This window comes from Myxocyprinus asiaticus, chromosome 5 (genome assembly GCF_019703515.2).
Source record: "Myxocyprinus asiaticus isolate MX2 ecotype Aquarium Trade chromosome 5, UBuf_Myxa_2, whole genome shotgun sequence".
Taxonomy (NCBI): domain Eukaryota; kingdom Metazoa; phylum Chordata; class Actinopteri; order Cypriniformes; family Catostomidae; genus Myxocyprinus; species Myxocyprinus asiaticus.
The window spans coordinates 10,981,481-11,005,206 of record NC_059348.1 but is presented as its reverse complement, the minus strand read 5'-3'; the positions used below and the strand labels follow the sequence as shown (position 1 = coordinate 11,005,206).

General features: G+C 38.4%; 1 protein-coding gene across 3 annotated transcripts; it reads left to right on the top strand.

Annotated features, from left to right (window-relative positions):
• The first annotated feature begins 582 nt into the window (after window positions 1–582).
• Window positions 583–22,377, top strand: LOC127440883 (gastrula zinc finger protein XlCGF8.2DB-like). 3 transcript variants are annotated; one of them, XM_051697961.1, is made up of 2 exons: window positions 583–685; window positions 20,970–22,377. In XM_051697961.1, the coding sequence occupies exon 2, from the start codon at window positions 20,975–20,977 to the stop codon at window positions 21,749–21,751; it is 777 nt and encodes a 258-aa protein (XP_051553921.1). In that variant the 5' UTR covers window positions 583–685; window positions 20,970–20,974; the 3' UTR covers window positions 21,752–22,377. The 3 variants fall into 3 exon arrangements, with proteins under 3 accessions (XP_051553921.1, XP_051553919.1, XP_051553920.1); XM_051697959.1 differs by lacking the exon at window positions 583–685 and adding an exon at window positions 10,386–10,586; XM_051697960.1 differs by lacking the exon at window positions 583–685 and adding an exon at window positions 12,140–13,573.
• Window positions 22,378–23,726: the final 1,349 nt, after the last annotated feature.

The following is a 23,726-nucleotide window of genomic DNA, read 5'->3' as shown; positions in this document are numbered from 1 at the left end:
GTCCATGACAAGACCAAGATCATGAAAATATGGTCTTGGACTCGAGACCGAGTACAATTGAATTGTAATACAAATAGCCATCCTTGTGTTCTTTTTGTGGAAAGAGTTTGTTTCCCCCCGCTGCTGTCCTGTTTTACTGATAATAAGAACATGCATACTGGTTTTATCATTTTTTTAAGCATTTTGTGATTGTAGACACAGCGTGTAGACAAGACTTTTATTTTGCTTCTACATTGTAGTGACATCAAACTGGCTGCACCACTGCTCTTCAGTCAGTTGTTTGGATTTTTGTAAGGTTCATGAATTACATCTGTTTAAACGAGATATCTGCATATTTGCAAATGGTATATAATACAAGTTTTATTGATATTTGCCTTTTATAATTAGAAAAGTTACAGGGAACTGTTGAGGAGAGACTGTTAGAATACATGCTTCAGAGGAAGATTTATGAGCGTTACACAGGACGATGGATCTGCTCAAGTTGTGTGAGGTTAGTTTGTTACATATGTTTAAACGAGATATGCGCATATTTGCAGACGGTATATGATGTTATTTTTATTGATATTTGCCTTTTATCATTAGAAAAGTTATAGGGAACTGTTGAGGAGAGGCTGATAGAATACATGCTTCAGAGGAAGATTTATGAGCACTCCACAGGACACTGGATCTGCTGAAGTTGTGTGAGGTTAGTTTATTACATCTGTTTAAATTAGATATGTGCATATTTGCAGACGGTATATGATATTAGTTTTATTGATATTTGTCTTTTCATCATTAGACAAGGCAGTTAAAAGTTACAGGGAACTGTTGAGGAGAGAGAGGGAGAATGAAACAGACAAGCACTTTAACATTATGAGCTCAAACGCGTCTGCTGCGGCTCTGATATGCGGACCATTTAAATGAGACTGTGTTGCACACCAGTCTATTATTGTAGGAACACGATGGCACGTAACAACAAAATGAACCGTGAATGGTCGTTTACAAGTCTCAGTCACTTCACATGTAAGAAGGCGATTTTCGGTGCCCTCAAGAAAAGAAATAGGCCAAATGGGAAAATTTATCGACCGATGCCGATAATTAAAAAACTGATAACATCGGCTGATTTTTCAGCCTCTGCGATATATATCGGTCGACCACTAGTGTCGAGTACTCATGGATCAAATGATTTCAGTCATGCTTATTCCATATGGTCATAACAGGAGGAAAATTCCTACAAAATGTATTCGTATGTGGCTTTACTTTCTCTCCCTCCACATGCTTGTGTGTGTGTGTCAGAGAGAGAGACAGAGTGATAGGGAGAAAGAGGGAGTGAAGAGAATGTCTGCGCAACTGAGACTATGTGGGTGAGAAACGAAAGCATGTGTATCTCAATTGACAGTTTCATGTTGCTTGCGTAGAAATAAATGGTGCAAAAACAGTCATGTGCCTTTAGCTTCTTGATTGGTTTCAGGAGCGTCACAAGAATTTTGGCTTGTATGTGTAAATGAACATTTTAAACGTCTGCAGTGCTGTGCTGCGCAGTTCCCTCCTACATGCTTTGTAAACCTTAAAAAAAATTATTGAATACAGAGTGCTTTGCATTTACATTATATGTAAATAATGTGAACTCTGAGCACTTTTCATTTACAAATCATACACATGTACTGTATAAGGGAACCGTGGTGCACACATTTAACCTTGTGCGACCCTGTGTCCACATGTGTGGACGTTGTATTTTGGCTTCGCTATACGCAACGCATAATTTAAATGAATTAAAACTGGCTGAATACTGTTCACAAGACTCTACACTATTATGTAAGGGTTAAACTTCTGCCGCAAGAATCACGTGACACAACAGCATGACATTGATATACAGGAAGCGCTGCTACTGGCGCAGCGCCAACAAAAGTGCCTCTGGATTGAAACCTGTTTGGTTGTAAACAGTAGTTTCCTTTGATATGTGGCTTTAAAAAATCTGTTCATTGTTCACTCGTCAGCATGATGTCCACATATGTTGAAATTTGGACCGCTTTCCCTCAAAAGTTGAAAAAACTTGTTAGTTATTTTGAATATTTTTCAACTTTAACATTAACACATCTGTAGGTCCGTTCACTTCATTTTAATAGAAATGTCGATATTGTTTTATTTTGTTATCACTGTACAATACGATTCTATTCATTAACATTAGTAAATGCATTCATATATTTACTATCATTTTAACATTGAGAATAAATGTATTCATGCAAAAGCTGATAAGTTTTGCTATTAGAGGCATTATATGGAGTTAGGATGAAAATAAGGTGCATTTCTAACTGTTCTGAGACCAGTGCAGACAGACAGCACACTGGAAGTTAAGTCATTCACTAAATAGGGAGCAAGGGTGCATCCTATATCTTTCTATGCAGCTAAGTGCATTCACTCCTAAAATCCGACTAAAACATTTTTATAATGCTAAATTTTATTTTAACTGGTTGGCAGTGATTTGATGATGCTGGTCATTACTTTTCATAAGAATTATTAATTCAGCTTTATAGAAAATCAGCTGTAATGTCTATAACGTCTCAAAAACATGAATAACCTGCACTCCTGGACTTTCTATAGCTTGGTATTATTTAAAATTTCACAGCTTAGTCCCACTGTCCACATATGTGGACATACATTGAAAACTATTTGCTCTAGAAAAAAATCTTTTTTTTTGCTTGTTTATTAGGTCCTATTAGTTACAAACCAAAAAGACAAATGGAAAATGCACACAGCAGTCATGTGGGGGTCTCAGGAGGTTAAAGTGTTCTTTTCACATACAAGCCTGAATTTTTGTGATGCGTCCTGAAACCAATAAAAAAACTACTGGGAATTGACTTTTTTTGCATCATTTATCAAAACGCAAAACATGAATCTGTCAATGGAGGTATGCATGCTTTTGTTTCTCTCCCACATCATCTCAGTTGTGAGGGCATTGTCTTCACTCCCTCTCCTTCACACATGCATGGCGTGCAGGGAGAGAAAAAGGGAAGCCACATATATACCACATGCAGTAAAAATTAGCACACTGTGGTTTAAATGGTTTTCTTTTATTTTGTCTATAAAAATGAAGAACATCATTTGGAATTAGCCTTCAATTAGCAGAAAGTAGAACATTTTACATTAACACAACATCTAAGTCATTTACGTAAGGTAAACATTGACCCACTGAGTAATCGAGTGCTTGACTTCTATTCTGGGTGGTAACTCGACTAGTAAAAATTAGAATTTGTTCAAGCCATACTGCTCTCTCACTCTGGATTAAAGATATTTAACTGTGATCAAAGTGGTTAAATAAAACATTGTCTTTTTCATCACACTTAATTCAGTTAACACTGCTCACACTATGGAAAGTTTCGCAGCTTCAGGAGCCCTGAAAGCGCATACTGGAGAGAAGCCATCCCACTGCACTTCATGTGGAAACAATTCAATCTGATGTGTATTTTACTGGCTTAAACAAAATGTCCTGAGTCTCTCCTAACATGCAATTTCATGTAAGAGTTTGTAATGCCTGATTGATTTGATTTATCTGAATGCATGGCTCATTTATGCTCTCTGCTCACACATTCTTTAGGTTTTGTCTCAACACTGGAATTGCTGTTGGCTTAAGTGCTGCAGGATGTGATTTTCAAATATTTGCATTTAATGCCTCAAGGATTTAGTTGGGGAAAATTTAGCACAATATCACATTTTTTTGTCTCTTTTCAGTACTGATTTTCCATTTTTTTTATCTTTGATCATTGGTGGCACCAAACTGAACCAGAGCAGTCTCATCAGGGAAATAGGAGAGGCTAACAGTCAGGGCTGGTCACTATCAGTCACATGACACATGAGAGCCAGTGGGATTTGTGTGAGAAACAGACCAAATGTTGACACTTTTTTACTGTAAATATTGCCATCTGCAGTTTCAATGGCACGATTATGATTTGAAGCTCGATTACACTTCCTTGCCCTTCATGCATGCTCAGAGCATCTGTACAGTGCACGCTCTATGCATGCGTCAAGCGTGAGCACGTTTCAAAAGACAAGAAAGATAGTCCACAAAATGAATGATATATATTTTAATGATATATATCTCTTGTCATTTTTTTTAACTGCAGCTTAACTCCTTCCAACCCTGAATGCTTTCAACACTGCTGTGGAATATTTTAGTGTTAATTACCGCTCCACTGTGACTGGTAACTTTAAGTTGAGGTTTCTGTCGTCAAATATCCAAGTATTTCCGAATGAGCCACCTTTGCAGTACATTCTGAAGTTATTGCGTATTTGTGTATAATCATCAGGTGCACAGGTAGCTGTTAAAACCTGCTGGCCGTTATTGCCTGCACCCCCTCCGCCAGTGCCTTCAGTCCATCAGCAGGGTCATCAGCTGGGAGCCACCCTTCATATATGTTTTGACTCATTAATCCCAGAACATCTCGTGGTGGTGGGGCAGCAGTCAGGATTGTCTCCCTGTCATCCCCTGCAGCTGCACACCGGATTCTTTCTATTGCTTCTCATTCTTGCCTTCCCGTCCAGACATTCCTCTTTTACAGGTCATAACATGCAGACAAGGTTCAATGACCCACCCCTGTGAGAAAGATAAGAAAGTATCTTTCTAAAACGATAAGTAAAGCATGTGCTGCAAACAAATCCACATATTCACTTAGCATTACAGTATTTTAGCAAACAGGTTTGTGTTACGTCAACAATTATTTTACATAATTCTAGTTGTATCTTTAACACTTGTATCTTTAAGTTTGTTAATTTTTTACTTTTAACAAAGAGGAGAAAATGTGTTTCCAAAACAAAAAGGCGAACGTTGTGCAGCAAACTCAGTTACTTTAAAGATAACGAACAAATGGTTTAACAAAAATAAAGTCTAACATTACGTTATTTAATCAGAGTTATGTTACTAAAACACAGTAATGCATTTCATGTAATTTTAGATGTAGCTTTAACACAGTCTTTTTTTTTTAACAAAGAGAAGAAAATTTGATTTTTAAACAGTAGGTATTAGATTGTAAAACACATCTCTAACATTGTCACTTTAAAGATGATGAACAAATTGGATAGATTGAGTTACTGTATAAACACCCGGCAGTGGCGGTACGAACGAATGTATTATTTTCAGCTTATTTTACTCTGGATAGGGGCACCCGGCAGGGTTGCCCTCTTTCCTCATTATTGTTCTGTCTTGCCCTGGAACCATTAGCAGCCGCGATAAGAAAGGAGGATGATTGTCCAGGGGTTGTGGCGGGAGGTATGGCGCATAAGCTTTTGCTTTACGCAGATGATATTTTACTATTCGTCTCCGACCCTTCTAGATCTATGCCTTGCCTCCACAGAATTATTAATTCCTTTTCTAAGTTCTCAGGATACAGAATTAATTGGTCTAAATCCAAAGCTTTGGCTCTGACAGCGTACTGCCCAGTAACGGCTTTTCAGCCGGGCGCCTTCCGGTAGTATTTGGGCATTTTATTCCCAGCAAATTTGTCTGATTTAGATAAGAGTTATATTTGACCCCTTAATAAAAATGTTTTCAAGTAATGTGGGCTTCATTACATTTATCTATGATTGGGAAGGTTAATGTTATTAAAATTAATTGTATTCCAAAATTCAACTACCTGCTACAATCTCTCCCTGTAGATGTCCCCCTCTCTTATTTCAAGCAATTTAATAGCATGGCGAAGTCCTTCATTTGGAATGTTAAACGTCCCAGATTACACTTCAGAAAGTACATAGGCCGATTGACCAAGGTGGGCTAGTCCTACCCAAGAATTTGTTTATTCGGTCTCAGACATTTGGCTCATTGGTCACTTCCACCTGAGAGAGCCCCTCCCTGGTTTTGTATTGAACAGGAAGTTCTTGCCCCTATTTCGCCATTGCAAAGCCTTTCTATCAAACTAATCGGAGAAGTTAAGTTACACCCCGTTATCTCGCATTTGCACACGGTATGGACAAAAGTGTCCAGAGTGTTTAATTCAGACATTTATTTAAATGTTGCTTCGAGCATATGGCTGAACCCAAAATTATGTATTAATAAGTCCCCTTTCTGCTGGTCAGAGTGGATTGTGAGGGAAGTTAATACGCTCGGTGACCTATATGAGAGTGGAGTGTTGAGATCCTTTGAGAATTTGGTTAAACATTTTAGGATTCCCAGATCTCAGTTCTTCAGGTTTTACAGCTGCGCCAAGTGCTCTGTACTATTTTTTGGAGTAGCATACACCCCCCTAAAGCGGCAGATACTCTAGGAGTGGTGATTACTGCTTTTGGAAAAGGTCATGAGGCATCAGTGTATTACTCTTTGTTAATTCAGAGTCTGGGAGACGGAGCTTTGGCTTCTCTCAAGAGATTATGGGAGAAAGATTTAAACTTGGTATTGGAGGAGCGAGTGTGGGCTAGGATTCTAAAAAAACGTAAAGTCAACATCTAGAGACGCAAGGGTGCGACTTATGCAATTTAAGAAGTTACATCAAGTCTGTTGGACCCCCTTTAGATTGTATAGGCTTGGTCTTAAAGACACACACCTGCTGGCAATGCCAGTCAGAAGACGGGGACACAACCCTTGTTTTTTGGGGATGTGTTAAGATCCAAGAATTTTGGTTGAGGGTTCAGAGCTTTATGTGTGACTTAATGGACACTCAGTTTTCATTTTGCCCCAGACTCTGTATCTTAGGTGATGGGGTGGTCATTAATATTGGGGATAGTCATTTAAAAAGTTGGGTCCTAGCCGGAGATATTATCAGCAGATAAATCATCCTCAGGGGATGGAAGTCGGCTGGGGCACCCTCGTTTCAGGAGTGGTGCGGGGAGATGGGCGCATTTGAGGAGGTGATTTTTAGAAGGCTGGGAAAATGGGATTTGTTTTATAGGAAGTGGCGTGGATATTTGGCTTTTTTGGAGGATTCTCGGGGAGGGGCAGTGGAGAGGAATTTCTAGTTTAGATGTGCATTCTTGTTGTTTTTTTTAAAGTATACTTTTTTTTATTTTTTATTTTATTTTTTATGTTCTAATTGTTGGTGTCCACTGTAGTGGCTGTGGGGGAGGGGGGAATCAATAAAAATTGTTAATAACAAAAAAATATGATGAACAAAAGGTTTAGCATTCCAGTGTTTTACCAAACTGGTTTGTGTTACTGCAACACAATATTCCATTTTTCTATATTTCTAGCTGTATCTTTAATACAAAAGTTTTTTTTTTAGTTTTTTTTTTTACTTTTAGCAATGAGATAAAATGTGTTTCTAAAACAAAGACTACTGTTATGCAGCAAAACTCACATCCGCTTTAAATATGAACAAATAGTTTAACAAAAAACTAAAGTTTTGTGTTGCATTATTTTAACAAACAGATTTATGTCAATAAAACACAATAAAGAATTCAGTTTAATTTTAGATGTAGCTTAACACAAATTGTCTTGCATTTTTACTTTTAACAAAGAGGAGAAAATGTGTTTTTTAAACAAAAGGTATGAAGCTGTCAAGCACATCATTAACATAGACACTTTAAAGATTAAAAATTTAACATAAAATGTGTTTAACATTTTTAAAATATACATTCAATTTTAAATGTATCTTTAGCACAAAGAATCAAAACATTTTCACAAGAGTTCTTATGGGCACTCAGAGGCCTGGGGTGGGAGGGGTTTCAGGTAAGGCACATACCTCCTGTTCACAGCTACAACCAGACCAGACGGGTCTTGTGTGATCCTGTTCAGGAAATCAAGATAAAGATTATTTAATGGTTTTAAAACATTCTTCATTGGTTTCCTTTGGTATATTTTTGTTAACATCTGTATTTTATTTTTTGAACTCATTGTGGCTCTGTATTTGATAAATGTGTGTCTTTAATAAGCTGGTGTGTAAAATTTTCATCAGCAAGAGAGGTACAACAATACTGCATTATTTTTAAAAGACAAGAACCAAGTTAAAACCACACTAAATGCTATTTCAGATTTTTCTGATTGCTCTGGATTAAAGTTAAATATTAACAAATGTGAAATTGTATTTATACATGAATCATCCAAAGTCTTTGTAGAAAATAGACAGTACTGTGCAAAAGTTTTAGGCACTTGTGAAAAATGTTGCATAGTGAGGATGTCTTCAAAAATAATGATATAAATAGTTTTTATTTATCAATTAATGTCATACAAGGTGCAGTAAACATAAACAAAGCTAAATCAATATTCGGTGTGACCACCTTTGCCTTAAAAACAGTTCTCCTAGGTACACCTGGTCACAGTTTTTCTTGGTTGTTGGCAGATAGGATGTTCCGAGCTCCTTGGAGAATTCACCACAGTTCTTCTATTTAGGCTGTCTCAATTGCTTCTGTCTCTTTATGTAATCTCAGACTGACACAATGTTCAGTGGGTGGCTTTGTGGGGGCCATGACATCTGTTGCAGGGCTCCCTGTTCTTCTATTCCAATCTTTTCTATTTGCAAAAGTAATGTAATAGTCTAAAATATATTTTTCCTATTGACACACTAAAGCTGAAGATATAAATAACCATCTTAAGACAAATGCTTTTGTGAAACATCTTAAGTGCCTAAAACTGTTTGCACAGTACTGTACCTGTAAAAGAATCTGTGAAATATCTTGGCATCCATATTATTAAAAATAGCTCCACTCGCCAACAATTTTTTTTTTTTACCAAAAATTTAAAATATATTAAACAATTGGTTACAAAGAGATCTCTCTATCTTCGGCAGAGTGTTGTTATCCAAAGCTGAAGGTCCGTCTGGATTTGTTTACCCAGTCATACCCCTATATGTCAGTGATGGAATTGCTAAAGAAATCAATAAATCCTTTCTAGATTTTATTTGGAAAATTAAACCACACAAATTAAAAAATGACATTATGTCTGGTAAAAGGGCAGAAGGTGGTCTTGAAATGATTTTTTATGTTAATGACACTTTTAAACTCATTTGGCTAAGAAAGTGCCTGAAAAATGAAAAGTCAGTATGGTATTTTATCCCACAATGCATCTTCAAGAAAATTGGAGGTCTTTTATTTCTTTTAAGATGTAACTTTCTGCCTGAAAAGCTACCTGTTAAATTGTCAAAATTTCACCAGCAAGCGTGGACAAATTGTTTCCATCATAATTTCTCTCCACATAAATTGCTTCTTTGGAACAATCATTATATTACCTCTAGGAATAAATCTTTATTTTTGCACAAATGGTTTGAAAGGGATATAAACTTTGTTATGGACTTATTTGACAAAGATGGAAATGTTATGTCATATGAGGTATTTCTGCTTTCATCCAATTTTCCCATCCCTTTTAAAGAGTTCCAGTCAGTGGTTAAAGCTGTCCCAGAAGCCATCTGGAGTTTGGTAGTCATGAAAGAGTAATGCCTGAGTTGTCTGTAAATGGCTTTAATTTACTTAATTCCCCCTATAACAACAAATGTATTAGACAAATATTTCAATCCATGCACAAGATTTCTCCTAGAGGAAAATCTTTTGGAATACCCAAATACCTGACATTGACAGGAATAAAGCTTGGTTAACACTTTATAAATTCTGTATTTCCAACAAAGTAGAAGTGCACTTTAAAGCTCTACACAAAATATACCCTTATAATGCAATATTATCTAAGTATATGGACATTGATAAGAAATGTACATTTTAATTCATTTATTTTATAATTGTATTATATCCTCAGAATTTTGGTTGAATGTTAGCACCTACTTATCTGACCCTTGGAAAATTAATTATAGATTATCTTTGAAAGATATAATTGGTACCTATTCAAATAAGAGCAAACTATTTGAGTATGTAGTACATTTTTATATTCTGCATGGCAAAGATGACATCCACAAACAAAAATGTGCCAACAATCAACCAAAATCTTACTCTTTCTTCTTAGAAATGGATATTCTGAAGGAATCTTTAAAAATGATTGTAAATAAGAAAAATGAAACCTTACTAAATTGTTTTGAGAAATTCTTCTTACTTGAAAGCCCCTAATTCTATCCTGTAGCATCTTGTAATTTACTATGCAACATTTACTTTACACAACCAATAATTGAGCAATATTTTCTGCTTTTATATTCTGTACCTTCTTCTACCTTTAATATTTTGCACAGTAATACCAAACCAATGTGTTTTCCTTTTTCTTTTTTTCTGTTAATTTTAATTTAGGCGATTGATATTGTATGGTAATGTCAATGGTAATGTGGATTATGATACTGGATTTCGAATGTATTGTTTGTAAATTTGTTAAATGAAAATAAATGTAAAAAATAAATAAAATAAATTGTGGGATACGCGCTCCGAAGCACTGGTTCGAAATAAAAGATGTGTTAAGGCATCGAAGTCTCTGAAGCTGTGTTTCGAAAGCGCCCATCACGAGTGCAAAGGGACTTTTATTTTGCTTCTCCGAACTGCTGTTGTTGTGACGTTGTTAGAGCTGCGCCGCGTCTCCTGCTCAGGAAAGGTTTGTGTTTTCAAGCGATGTCCAGATGAGGAGGAAAATCTCCAGGTGTAACGACTGAGATCTGTGAGACAATCTGCTGTAAAGATGGAGTTTATTAAAGAAGAGAGTGAAGACATCAGTATTACACAACCATACACAATAAAAAGTGAAGATACTGATGGACAAAGAGGTGGGTGTCCATTCTTGATTCATTTGTCTTTCGTAATGCAACTTCAAGCTGCTCATCAGGTTTTGGAGCATATACCAAAATTTCAGTAGTTGGTGCCTATACCAGTAAAATGTCATGATTGTCAATACCAATATTGATACCACAACTAAAACGGCAAATATGCTATTAACCACACTGTTTTCGCCTAGCCTTATGTAAAAACTTAAAAATCAGTGTAAATAATACATTTAAGCAAACAATTGCATGTTTCCTTTAAAGTGTTTCACAGTTAATTAAACATTAGATGCGTCCCAAAGTGTTGAACTGAGTTTGGCTGATGTGCTTAAGTTAGTGGCAACACCTTGTGCATTTGAAACGTCACTTCCGTCAGCTGAAAAAAGTATTTCCGTGAGGGGCAAAAACTGTTAGTGTTCCATTTGAGACGATACTACACTTTGAAAATTCATACTATACATTACTGAGTGCATGCATAGTGTGTATATATATATATATATATATATATACACTGTAGTTCAGGGGCGTTGTGAGGGGTGGGGCTTGGGGGACCCCTGATCTAATCTGCCAAACCTCCAATCTCCCAGTGTTTACGAACGGGCTGCACGCAGCTTGAATGAAGACTGAGATTGCAGCCTTCAGCCTTTTAATGAGCACATTTAGGACATATCACTATTTTAATTTGATGAATTGTCCATTTCAGTGTAAAAGGAGTAACAGAACACACGCTCAAATAAGCGTGTGAGCGTTTGAAAGCAGTCATGTGTCAGTCAAAGTGTGCGGGTACCGAATTAAGTCGATGCTTTACTTTCGATACTGCAGAAACACTGGTATCGTGACGTCTGATTTATTTTAGTACCGACGTGTTACCGAAGCACCGGTACTTTTGACAACACTAGTACTGTTAACGTATCATAAAAGAGCACGTGTATATACACATGCAGGCGTTAAGAATGACTTCAGAATTCATATACAAGAGATACTTGATACATGACAAAGGATACCTTCTCTGATAAACCTTTTTCAAGTTATTAATATTTTTTATTTATAATAGAAAAACTTGTTTTTTTTTTATCATGAAGAGCATATATCTCTGATGAGGTATTTAACAGGTTTGACACAGATTCGCACTGAGATGAGTGAGATTGAGAGTATGCATTTTTGATTGACAGGCTGTGCGTGAACAGACATACACTACTTTTTATGAACATGAAACCTTTGCAGTTTCTTTAACAAAGAAAACCAAATTCTTTCAAGTAGAGCCCGACCGATATGGGATTTTTGAGACTGATACCAATTTTAGAGGGGAAAATTCATAGATTACCGATATGGTGGCCAATATAGTACATTTCTGAACTGGTTTCACTTTCAGATGAGACCGCAAATTGGTGGTATTATTTTCAATGGGTTTGCTAGATCCCTGGCTTATCTTTGCTTTGCAGGTATTGCAGACAACTACAGTACATCACCATCTTTAGAGAAGTAGTCCCACACCTTACTGCCCGTTCACTGATGCTTTTCAGCCATCTGTAGGTGATAGAGGAAAGAACATTTTGTTTAAGCTGGGCATTTTTAAGATGGGTAGTTTTTAAATGTAGAGATAACAGTTAATTTTAACTGATCATATATTTTACATATAAAATATTGATCTGAAAATAAACTAGTAACAATAGCTGTTAAAAAGTAAATGCAGTGGAAAAAGTACAATATTCCCTCTGAAATGTAGAGGAGTGGAAGTGTAAAGTAATAGAAAATGCCATGATAATACTCTAAATTGTACTAAAGTACAGTTTTCTTGCTTATCAAAACATCATCAGCAATATTTAGCTGTTAATGTATAACAAAACAGTCACAAACAATAACTCATTGTTCGCTGCTGCCGAGTCAAGAGATAAACAGCGGCAGTGGTGTTACACCGTATTCTGCTATACAAATCTGCTACACTTTCAACAGTGGAAAACCAGACTTTTAAATATTACATTTTGTGAATGCAGGGCGTGCAGGGGGGCTCTGTAGCACCCCCATTTTCACCTACAGTCACCAAAATTGGTATATATATAGTTCTCATCAAGCCGAACAACTTTCATACTTACAGTCATTAGCTCCGCCCAACAGGAAATCGTCCATTTTGGATTTTCTGAAAATTGCAGGCTCTGAACTTTTAAATACTTCTCCTAGGGGATTTGTGTGACTGGCACCAAATTTGTGCAACATCATGCAAAGACATTATAGATGCTAAATTGCGAATGGATTTTTGATATTTTGAATGGTGTCGCCATGGCGAAGCAATACATTTATAGCGGAAAATGGCAAACAGAAAGTGCCTTATATCTTCTGTGTGCATTGTGTGATTTTGATGAAAATTCAGCTATATGTTTAGTAATGGGGGCTGATCACATGGATTTGACTATTTTGGGTCACGGTCATAGTGCCACCACCTGGCAGCAGGAAGTGTGGGTCTTACAACAGACTTCAAAATAGTCCTCTTATATTTACTCAAATTGCTTCAAAATTGTTTAGAATAATGCCAAATGCACGTGTCCACCTTGCATCGTTTTCCAAAAGCCACTGGGTGGAAATGGACCAGTTGTGCTTGGGCCAAGTCATCGCTACTTGCAGCTATATTTTAATATTTGTACTTTACTTGAGTATAAATATTTCTTTGGACTTTTACTTCACTACATTTTGAAGAGGAAATTAATACTTTTATTCCAGACACTTTCATTACTTTTGCAACTGAACACAGCAAAAAATAACATAGCTGTATGTGTAAATCCCATGCGGAGCAGCTATAGTGATGTCTGATGTCTGAAAGAATTGTTTGAGTCGAATCTTTAACATTTGATTCCTTTGAACCGATCAAAAAGATTCAAAAAAACGGTTTGAATGATTTGTTTCGTGAATCATGAATTTGAATTAAAATCACAAGCGAAGCACGTGCCAGACAGTGTGTGTTCCGTCGTCTCCACTGGGGAAGACAAGAAACTGCTCATGTAAGTTTAAATCTGTTTTTTGACTAATTAATTTGATGTGTTTTGGCTTAATATAAGTTATGTGCTATCAGCATATGAAAGTTGAACAAATGTGTTTAGAATACCTTTTACATTTAACCAAGGCAGACAATGTGTATAAATAATTACCAGCACTCAAAATGTCTAACAATATTTATTTAATAAACTAGAGTGTTCTGGGTGGTTGCTAAAGTGTTCTCTTTGCTTTTAGCACATTGATGCTATACAGTATGTTGTGACTAGGGTGTTCTAGGTGGTTGCTAAGGTACACCATTTCAGTTATGTTGTGGTTTAGGCTAAACTGTGTTCAAGTCCTCCTGGGAAGTTCTCCATAGGCCAGTAAAATTGGAAAACTCCTTGTATGATCATAATTAAGTCATTCATAATTCATTGAGAATATGGAAGAGAGTGATGAGTAATAATTAAGGCCCCAAAATGTAATCAGATTTGTAAGATGATGATCTGCAATTGCAGTAAACACTTTACGAAAAAAATCTGGGCAATCTGAATTTGGTCCGTATATGTTAACCAATGTAACTGGGGTTAAACTTCATATGCCAGTTATGATGATTTGTCTACCATCAGAATCTATAATAGATGATGAAAGAGAAAAATAAATGAAATAGCGACCCTTCTTGCTTTTGATTGTCATGGGTTTTTTGAAGGAACCATATATAAGGTTGAAGTGATTTGAGATGCATTAGAACTTTCGCCCTTTTAACCTGACTGCCCAGGCCCTTCACGTTCCATCTGACTAGTTTGAGTGCATCACAATGCTGCATGTGATCTACATTCTTGGATGTTGACAAGATAAACAAAACAATTCTGTCTAGATTCCTTGACTGACTATTTAGCACGGGCGGTTCTAAACCATTTTGACTGGAGGTGCTGGGTGTGCTTGAAGGGGGGCAACTGTATTATACCTTAAATGTCTCCTGTACACATGTAAAACATCATTTGCTGTTTTAATATTTGCTGACATGCAATTTTGAAGACAACCAAAGATTCACCGAATTTTAGTAAAATATATCAACAAACAGGCTCATGACAAATGTTTCAATTAGTCAATACACCCTAACATTCTGGTTTTACCCACAAACTTTAAGCCATGTTGTTCTTTGGAATGACTAAAGGCCATTCCACATGGGACGCGGCAAGTGCAAGTGTCTAGTTCATTTTCAATGAGAGGCATGCGGAAAGCGGCAAATCACTGGCGGTTTTGCTAGCGGTGTGAGGCGGCACGCAAGTGGTGCTCGTACACCCAAAATCCTGCCGCTTTCACGTGCACGGCTCTTCGCGGCAGGTGCTGTGAGAGATAAAATGATCTTTTCGTGAGTGGCTGCGGCAGCCGTGTCTGGCGTAGCCAATAAGTGAATGCTTTATTCACAGCCAATCATACAAAATTCCACTGAGCTCATAGCAGACTGCTGAAAACATGGAAGATATGGAAGTTATATTATGCCTCAAAAATCTCATAGTGAGTTAGTGTGAGTTAGTTTGTCAGGTAAAATAAAGTGCAAAATTAAATTTAGCTTAAAAAAATTAACAGCTGTCATGAAGCTCTATGCTAATCATAAAACTTACACAAAGTATTTGACTCAATTCTAATGAAATTACAAATAACAACAATATGATGAGGAGGAGGGCAGGGCTGTGACGAGAGAGCCACACGCAGCTTCCGTGTGTGCATTTGTGTTTGTGTCATTTTGTTTAAATTAAATATTACTTTGACTGTTCAGCTGGTTCCCACCTCCTCCTTGCCCATTTTAACCCTGTTACATTGGTGCTGAAACCCGGGAAGGAGGAGGGATGCGCTGTCGTGGAGTCCTCGCCACTGCCGTCTGCCCAATGAGCAGCCGCGCCGTCCGCCGGGGGATGGAGTCGCCGCTGCCGGCCGCCTGGATATGGAGGAATGGCCGCCGTCCGCGAGGGAAGGAGGGGCTTGCTGGCGGCCGCCTGGAGCAGTGGAGCCGCTGCCAGGGGCAGAGGGGCTCGCTATCGGCCGCCAGAACGCGGAGGGGCGTTCCATCCACCAGGGGTCAGAGGACTCGCTGCTGTCCACCCAGGGTGGAGGAGTGGTCAAGGACCAGGCGACGGCATGTCTGGGAACCTGCTGAACAGTCAAGTAATATTTGATTTAAACAAAAATACACAAATGTACACACGGCAGCTGCGTGTGGCTCTCTCTCCCAAACTGCCGCATCCGGCTGCATTTATCCCTCTCCTCGGCTGATTAGCCCTATTGGGGGCCGGGCATACGTAGTCACAAACAAATAAAACATGATTATTATGAGCAAAATAATGCATCAGGATCTCTTGTAAGCAGATCACAGACATACACAAATCAACAATAAACACAAATGCCATTTTTACTTTATCATTAGTTTATCTCATGTTTTATCTCACGTTTCATGTTCTCAACTGATTATGACTTAATTGAGCAACTAATGATTTGATATAACTACTATATGAACTATATACACAGTCAAAGAAACAATGTGAGCCCAGTTTAAAATCTGTTTGGTCCAACTGCTTCTAAATTTTACAATAGAGTTTTGCCAGGGCATTTCTCAGTCAGGTGAGGTAAAATAGTTGCAGAATATTTCTCTCACATACATTGCAAGTCTGCTGCTGCTGTTGGTGTGCATGTAGGTGACTTCGCGAGTTCATGTTGATTGTAACTATGGCAACAGCCGCCCCTGAAATCGCGACAATAGCACCGCCTTGACTGCAAAAATGTTTCCACTACGAGAGAAAGCGGCAGTCACGTGGCATTTTTGCCACTTTCCGTGTCCCGGTTGAAACGGCCTTAATGCAGTAAAATTCTTGGGTAAAATGAATGATGTTAGAATTTAAGTGGTAGGCTATAATCTGCATGTACAGGTCTTGTAAATTGTCACCATTTCCTTTAAGATTCTTTTAAGAATTTTCATTTAGTTCATTTTAAATGGTCCAGTGTAACAAGTGAATTTTTTAATGCATGTATCTATCTCAATTAAAATGGGTTTAAAAAAGTTGCATGCATCGTAATAAGTAACCAATAAGATGGCTTCAATGTGGTTTTTTAAAAAAAAAATGTAATGTTTTTTATTATTATTATGTCTGTCAGTGGCTGTGTCCGAATCCAGGAAAATGCTGCCTTTGGAGGCTGTATACGGAGGCAGGATGAAAATTAGGTGCTTTTCAAAATGTTCGGAGACCAGTTTCCATTCATTCAAAACCTTAAGCTGTCAGTTAAGCCATTAACCAATTAGGCAGAAAGTCAGCTGCCTACGTTTTCTGATGCAGCCAGTGTCTATGCGCATTCCTTATTGAGAGTGCTTGGTGTGCACCTCTTATTAGAGAATGCTGTTGCTAATATTAAGCTCAATTCTCTGTTATTGAGCAGATGTGTGCCTCTCCCTTGTGATTGGTGTGCCACGTGTTAAGTATTTGATTGATAAATAGTGTTCATAAAGAGGACATTGTGTGTGTTATCTTCCCTGTAAACTATTTAGTGGTTCTCTTGTGCAGAGAATAAGCAGAGGCTCAGGACCCAAATGCAGAGTTAAAAAACAACATTTTATTAATACAAAAATAAAGGCAAAAACTCAAACTACACCAATGGGAGAAAAAAACAGGAACTGGGCGGTGAAAATATAAATGGGCTGGGCAGGAAAATGGGGCAAATAACAGGACCAACCGGACTGGAAACAAGACTGAAGATCAGGACTGAACAACAGGACCAACGAACAAGACGAACTTGCACTGAACAGCAAACATGAGGAGACTAAAATAGGGAGAGAAATCAAACAGGTTAACAAGTGGACAGGTGAGGCAAATTAACTAATAATAGGCAAACAAGGAGGCGGGGTATGACACAAGACTGAGAGACACGTGGCAATACAGAAACAAAACAAAGCCACGTGCTCTCTCAAGACACAGACAACCGAATGGCATGAGCGCATATCGCCAAAACAATATGGCAACATGTGCTCATGCCAGCTGACAGATAAGATGAGAGAATGCACGGCAATGCTAACAAAGCAGTGCCACGCATTCTTACACTAGACAAAGCCTGAGCGTACACCACAAGGCAAACACCATGCGATGCACACAACAGGCCACAAAACGAGACAGGACACCTGTGCGAGAGCTCGGCCACACACAAATCCGACACCTCAGACCGAAGTGACCGAACCTCAGCAAAACGTGAAGACGGCTTGCGACCCGGGCGCGCAATGCTAGGCGCACCCGTGTTCATGAGAGACAGACATAAATTATTGACACGAGTGTATGCCACCAAGACGACATAAGCGCAATGCACCCACCTCAATAACAGACAGAACATGGAGCATAAGTGTCCGGATCCCGAGACAGACCGAAACCAATCCAGACAGGGGAGTCAGGATCCAGACACCATGCTCCGGACATGAAACACAAGACCAACAGAGGAGCGCACGGCAGGGAAATAACAACCGAACCTGTGTGCTCACACAGAGACAGAAAATTAAACACAAGACAGACATCGGATGATGTTGTCACGGTCCTGTCACACAAAAACCCAGACTGACAGAGTGACAGGACCGTGACACAACATTACCAATATTAATCTGTATATATTATTAGGTTGAAGTGCGTTGATGTGGTGAGCTTAGTGTATGGTAAGAGCCTTTCTCACTGAAGGTAAGGCATTTATTTGGGCTTTAGTGGGGTGGTTTATAAAGGGTTACAAATTATTTTATGTTTTTTAAGTGTATTCATAATAAATTTGCCATTGCAGGTGCCGGTGTGGCCCTGTATAGCGGTAGCTGCTGTTTCTTCATACCTGTTTCTTTACATCTGTTCCTGCGTGCTGTTTCATCAGAGTCGCTTCATTGTTTGTTTTACCAAACTTGTTGCACTACATTTGTCTTGTTTCTGCATTGTACAGTGCAGAGCATTAAAGACAGTGGAAAAAATACCTCACTATAAATAACATAGCCTAAGTGTGTACTGTATGTTGTTCCAGAAATGAAAACCCGACAGATACACATACAAATAATATTTTATAATGAATGCTTGCCAAATAAGAGCAATCTCTAACGAGTTGGGCTCAGGTGCATTCAATAAGTCAGAAAATCAGATCCAGATCTAGGCGAGCCTATTGACAAGGCCCCCGCCTAGAACCGCCCCTGCTTTTTAGAACACCAATGCAAAAAAATGTAGTTATTTTCGCCCTGTCAACTTCTTCCCAATAGAGAGAGACCTCGACCTCTGAAGCCCATCTCTAACTCCCAAACGATTAAAGGGTTCGATCGCATAGTTCCCCGCAGCTAATAAATTGAGGCTCCACACTAAATCTGATTTTTAGCTACCTCAATCACTTGGTTGATTGTTATAAACCCCATAGCTTCTAATGAGACTTCTAAACCAGCTAAAGTTATCTGAACTGACCTACATTATGGACTTTTAACATGTAAATTTATCAACAATCCCATACAGCACAACTCAATAAAATTTGTAGTGGAAGAACACTTATGTGGTCCAGCCTAAATGAACTGACTGGCAACGTGAACGCAAATATTGCATAGTTAAATTTTAACAAACCATACCTGGCTACTGCCTTTAATCAGCTTGCCAGTGAACATAGAAACAATACATTTTCCAAATCTAGATAAACCACATAGGCAAACTTACGGCAAGGCAGTGAGTCTTTTTGAATATTAAATACCCAGTTCAATTAAATTAGCCCAAACCACAGTCTTAAGTCAGCTTTTTGTTAAGGAATCTTGTACTTTCCCAGCATCCTCGAAGATCTAGGACATATCGTCCACCTTGATACGAAAGTGCGCAGGAAAGAGGAATCCATCCATACTTGAGCGTGGCTGTCTTACATCCCTGTCAGACCTCTCCAAATGTTTTCTGCTGCTTTCTCACCGCCTCGACAAGGTCACAAAAAATGAAAACCCTTGAGCCTCTGTGGCTTAGTGGAAACTGCTGCAACTGATTTGAATGTCAAGAGCATGGTGTCAGGAGATACCTGCAGTTGTATAAATCGAGTCTGAAGGAATATAAAGACATCTTTATGGGTCTAAACTCCTGAAGAGAATTAGTCAGGTATCTTATAACAGTCGCAGTGTGCATGCGGCAATCGCCAGTGTATGTGTGCACCATCAAATAGAGTATACTTTGACTGGCTCCCGTTCAGCTGTACGCAGATGCTGAGCATTCGCATCAAAATCGAAGTATACTTTGGGCTGTAGGTGCCATTGTCTGATGGCTGCGATACACCACCACGGGTGATTCAAAATGTTCTGCCCCAAGCAGAGCTGGAAGTCAAGTTTTACACAAACAAAATGGTAACATCGCAATGAACACAAAGGCTATGACTGTGTCAGTTTAAGGTAGCTACAAGTATTATGCGGCTAAATATCAATATAACTCTTAAATATAAACTGCTTAATTGGTACATCCGTGTAGGCTCGCTCCCATGGTCAAATTTGAGGGGTTGTGGGTCAAAATGGTGGCAAGGATTTGGTGTGGGCGGGGAAGTGCTTAGTGAAGTTAGCGAGTGTACGTTTAAAGTAAAGTGGAATATAGCCTAGCTTGTAAGGATGCACACCTGTTTTCCAAGGCTGTCATCTTTTCATCGTGTCTGTACTTTTCCGGTGAATGCCTTTAAGGAGTTCTGCATGGCCTGCGTAGAGTTTGTGATGCTTACTAATTTAGTGTCCACACTTTTATTAAGTGAGGAAATAGCAGCCATGATATTAGCAGTGAAAGGGCTAGTTGTCACCTCAGCAGCCATATCACCCTGCAGCTTTCGCCTGGTTGCCCACTGAAGCTAAGCAGGGTTGAGCCTGGTCAGTATCTGGATGGTAGGCCTCCTGGGGAAAAACAATGGTTGCTGCTGGAAGAGTTGTTAGTGTGGGTCCTACTGCCCCAGTATACTGATGGGGACACGATACTGAAAAAAGGCACCGTCCTTCAGATGAAATGTTAAACCAAGGCCCTGATTCTCTGTGGTCATTAAAAATCCCAGGGGTGTAACCCTAGTACCCTGGCTAAATAGGACAAAGATAACATGGCCATGAACTTTTTTTATTCAACATTATGATTCAAGGTTAAAATGTACACTTGGGTAAAAGGGAAAGTATATACAGTATCTTAGGTCCTGTAAATGGTCACCAAGTCAACAAAATTTTTAACCATTTTATTCACCTTTTTGTCATTTTACCAGTACATTTTTTGGCCCCCTTAAAAGCACAAATATTTCATGTAGCCTCAATTATGAGTTCATACAAAGTGCATAAATACATTTTAGAGACAAATTGGAAACATTTAAAAGGGTACTTCATACCCCATGTCATCTACCCATGATCCCACATTTCATGTCATCTACCCATGTTCATTTTAGATCTGATGGAGCTGAAAGAGGAAAGTCAAGACATGGATGAAGTGGAGGAGAAACATCAGTGTCAGAAACCTGATCATTTCAAATCAGAAGAACAACATTATAATTGCTCACAATCTGGAAAGAAATTCTCAAAAAAAAGAACTCATACAAGTGCCAAAAAAAAATGTCTTACCTGCTCTCAGTGTGGAAAGACTTTCATTCATAAAGGAAACCTTAATCGTCATATGAGAATTCACACTGAAGAGAAGCATTTCACATGCCCACAGTGTGGAATGAGTTTTACTTGCAAAAGAAACCTTCAGGTTCACCAAAGAACTCACACTGGAGAGAAGCCTTTCACATGTGATCAGTGTGGAAAGAGTTTCAAGAGAAAAGGAAACCTTAAGAGTCACATAAGAATTCACACTGGAGAGAAGCCTTTCACATGCCATCTGTGTGAAAAACGTTTCAGGAAAAATGGGTACCTTAAGAATCACATGAGAATTCACACTGGAGAGAAGCCTTTCACATGTCTCCATTGTGGGAAGCATTTCACAGAGAGAAGCAGTCTTAGTAAACACATAGAAATTCACACTGGAAAGAGAAGTTTTGTATGCCATCAGTGTGGAAAAAGTTTCAATAAAAAAGGAAACCTTAAAATTCACACAAGAACTCACTCTGGAGAGAAGCCTTTCACATGTCATCAGTGCGGGATGAGTTTCACAGTTCGAACAGACTTTATAGTTCATATGAAAATTCATTTTCTGGAGAAAGGACATTTAATTGCTTGTTTGTTAAATTGAGTACCTTAAAGGTGAGGAATGTAATTTCTGTGACTCCAGCAGCACCAAATGAATTCAAGCATCTGTTGCCTGCACCCCTTTCACCAGACAGAGTGGTAGAGCAATTGGGTCGGATAACATCGCCAGATTGAATGCGTGGATGTGTTGTATACACTGAAAAAACTTTAGATTTACATTGTCTACTGTAAATTTGTAGTACATTTCTGGTGAATTTGCTGCCAGTACTATTATTCAGAATCATTACAGTACAGTTCTGGCATCCAGATTGCACAGTATGTTGCTGGCAGCAGTTTCACCAGTAAGGATTTATATATATACACACTGTTTTCAAATTTGTTATAAATTTCAGTTTAGTTTTGGTTCGTTTCTTTAATGGTTTTGTTAGTTTTAATGTAGTTTTTATTTTGAGAACACATTTCTATTTTGCTTTGTACAGTCCTGGGTGTTGATGCTATTTATGTCTAGAAAAGGTGCAATAAATTACTTGAGCCCTGAATTGAGCTTTATAGAAGGGCCTTTTTTTTTTTGCCTCTTCTCACCAGCACCTGGATCTGCTCTTTTGTTTTCTTCTTGGATTATTATGATATTTTATTGTTAATAAATAATAAACACCTTTCTCATTTGTATCCACGTGTCGCCTCTCTATGTTACTCTACCTTGAGCCGGGTGATTTATAACAGTTTTTATATATATATTATCTTCAGTTTTAGTAATTATAGTTTAGGAATTAACAGAAAACTTCATTTACATTACGTTATTTACATTTTAAGATCAATTGGCAAACAATTTAATCTTATATTTTATACATAAGTATTAACGTTATTTGCATTGGTGTGCTGTAATGTGCTTATCTGTTTCGTATAGTGAAACTGTTTTTCTTGTAAGAAATATAAACTGAACTGATTTGATATCACAAGAAAAATGGAGAAGGGTCTGACTGCAGACCTCCACTCTCAGACTGCAGTCACACAATATTCAATACACAATATGCAACTGATTTGTAAGGATGCACAACACCTGCCGAAGCGCTGCGGGGAATCAGGATGCTGAGGCCCGTTCACCAGCGAAGCGTCAAGCGGCGAGGCGGAGTGATGTTCGCCGGAGCACTGCAGGGGAGCGGAGAGTCTTCTCGTTGCCGTGAAGATTCCGCCCGCTGACTCGTGTATATCAACGGTGAAGGGTAGAAGGCTTCTAGATGAGATGATTGCTGTCTTGAAGGAAGAAATTGTGAGGAAATGGTGTTTGTGCACTTGTTTTTATAGCGGACAGTTTCGCGCCAAAACAGGTGGTGCTCAAACACCATAGCCAATATTAGAATATTGGCGTTATTGTAGAGAGGTTTCAACTAGGTTGTGTAAGAGGCCACATTATGGGCTTTAAAGATCTGTGCAACAGTACACTTTCAGTTTCATTTTGTCGACAACTTTGCTAATGGTCCTGCATAGCAGAAAAGCTCCACAACAACATGCCTCTCTTCTGGGAACTTTGCACTGACTAAATCGTCCACTGCCTCAGCAATATCTTCGTCCTCCATGCAAAGTATGCGTGGCAGCTGAACTGATCCAAGAAGAACATCCAAGAAGAGTTTTCTATCTACACACCACTGACTTCCATTCTTAAGATTCAATATGACACACTTCTGTTAAATATCACAAGACAAATGAGGACAAGAAAGTTATGAAATTATTATTAGCAGAAATAATGATGGGAATATATCATGAATTTTTAAAAGCGGGACAATGGTAACGATAGAATCTTTTGTCAGAAAAACAAAACAACTAATCCATTAATTATATAAAAGCCAGATGATGACATTCAGTCTGAACAGCCTAATTCTCAAGCTATTGAATTTTTAGGACCTTTAATGCTCCTTAAAAGGACAATAAACCACCCCATGATACAGTGGGATAGGGCAGTGGTTCTCAACCTTTGTGACTTCAAGTCCCCCCACTGTCCAAGAACATATTTGATTTAT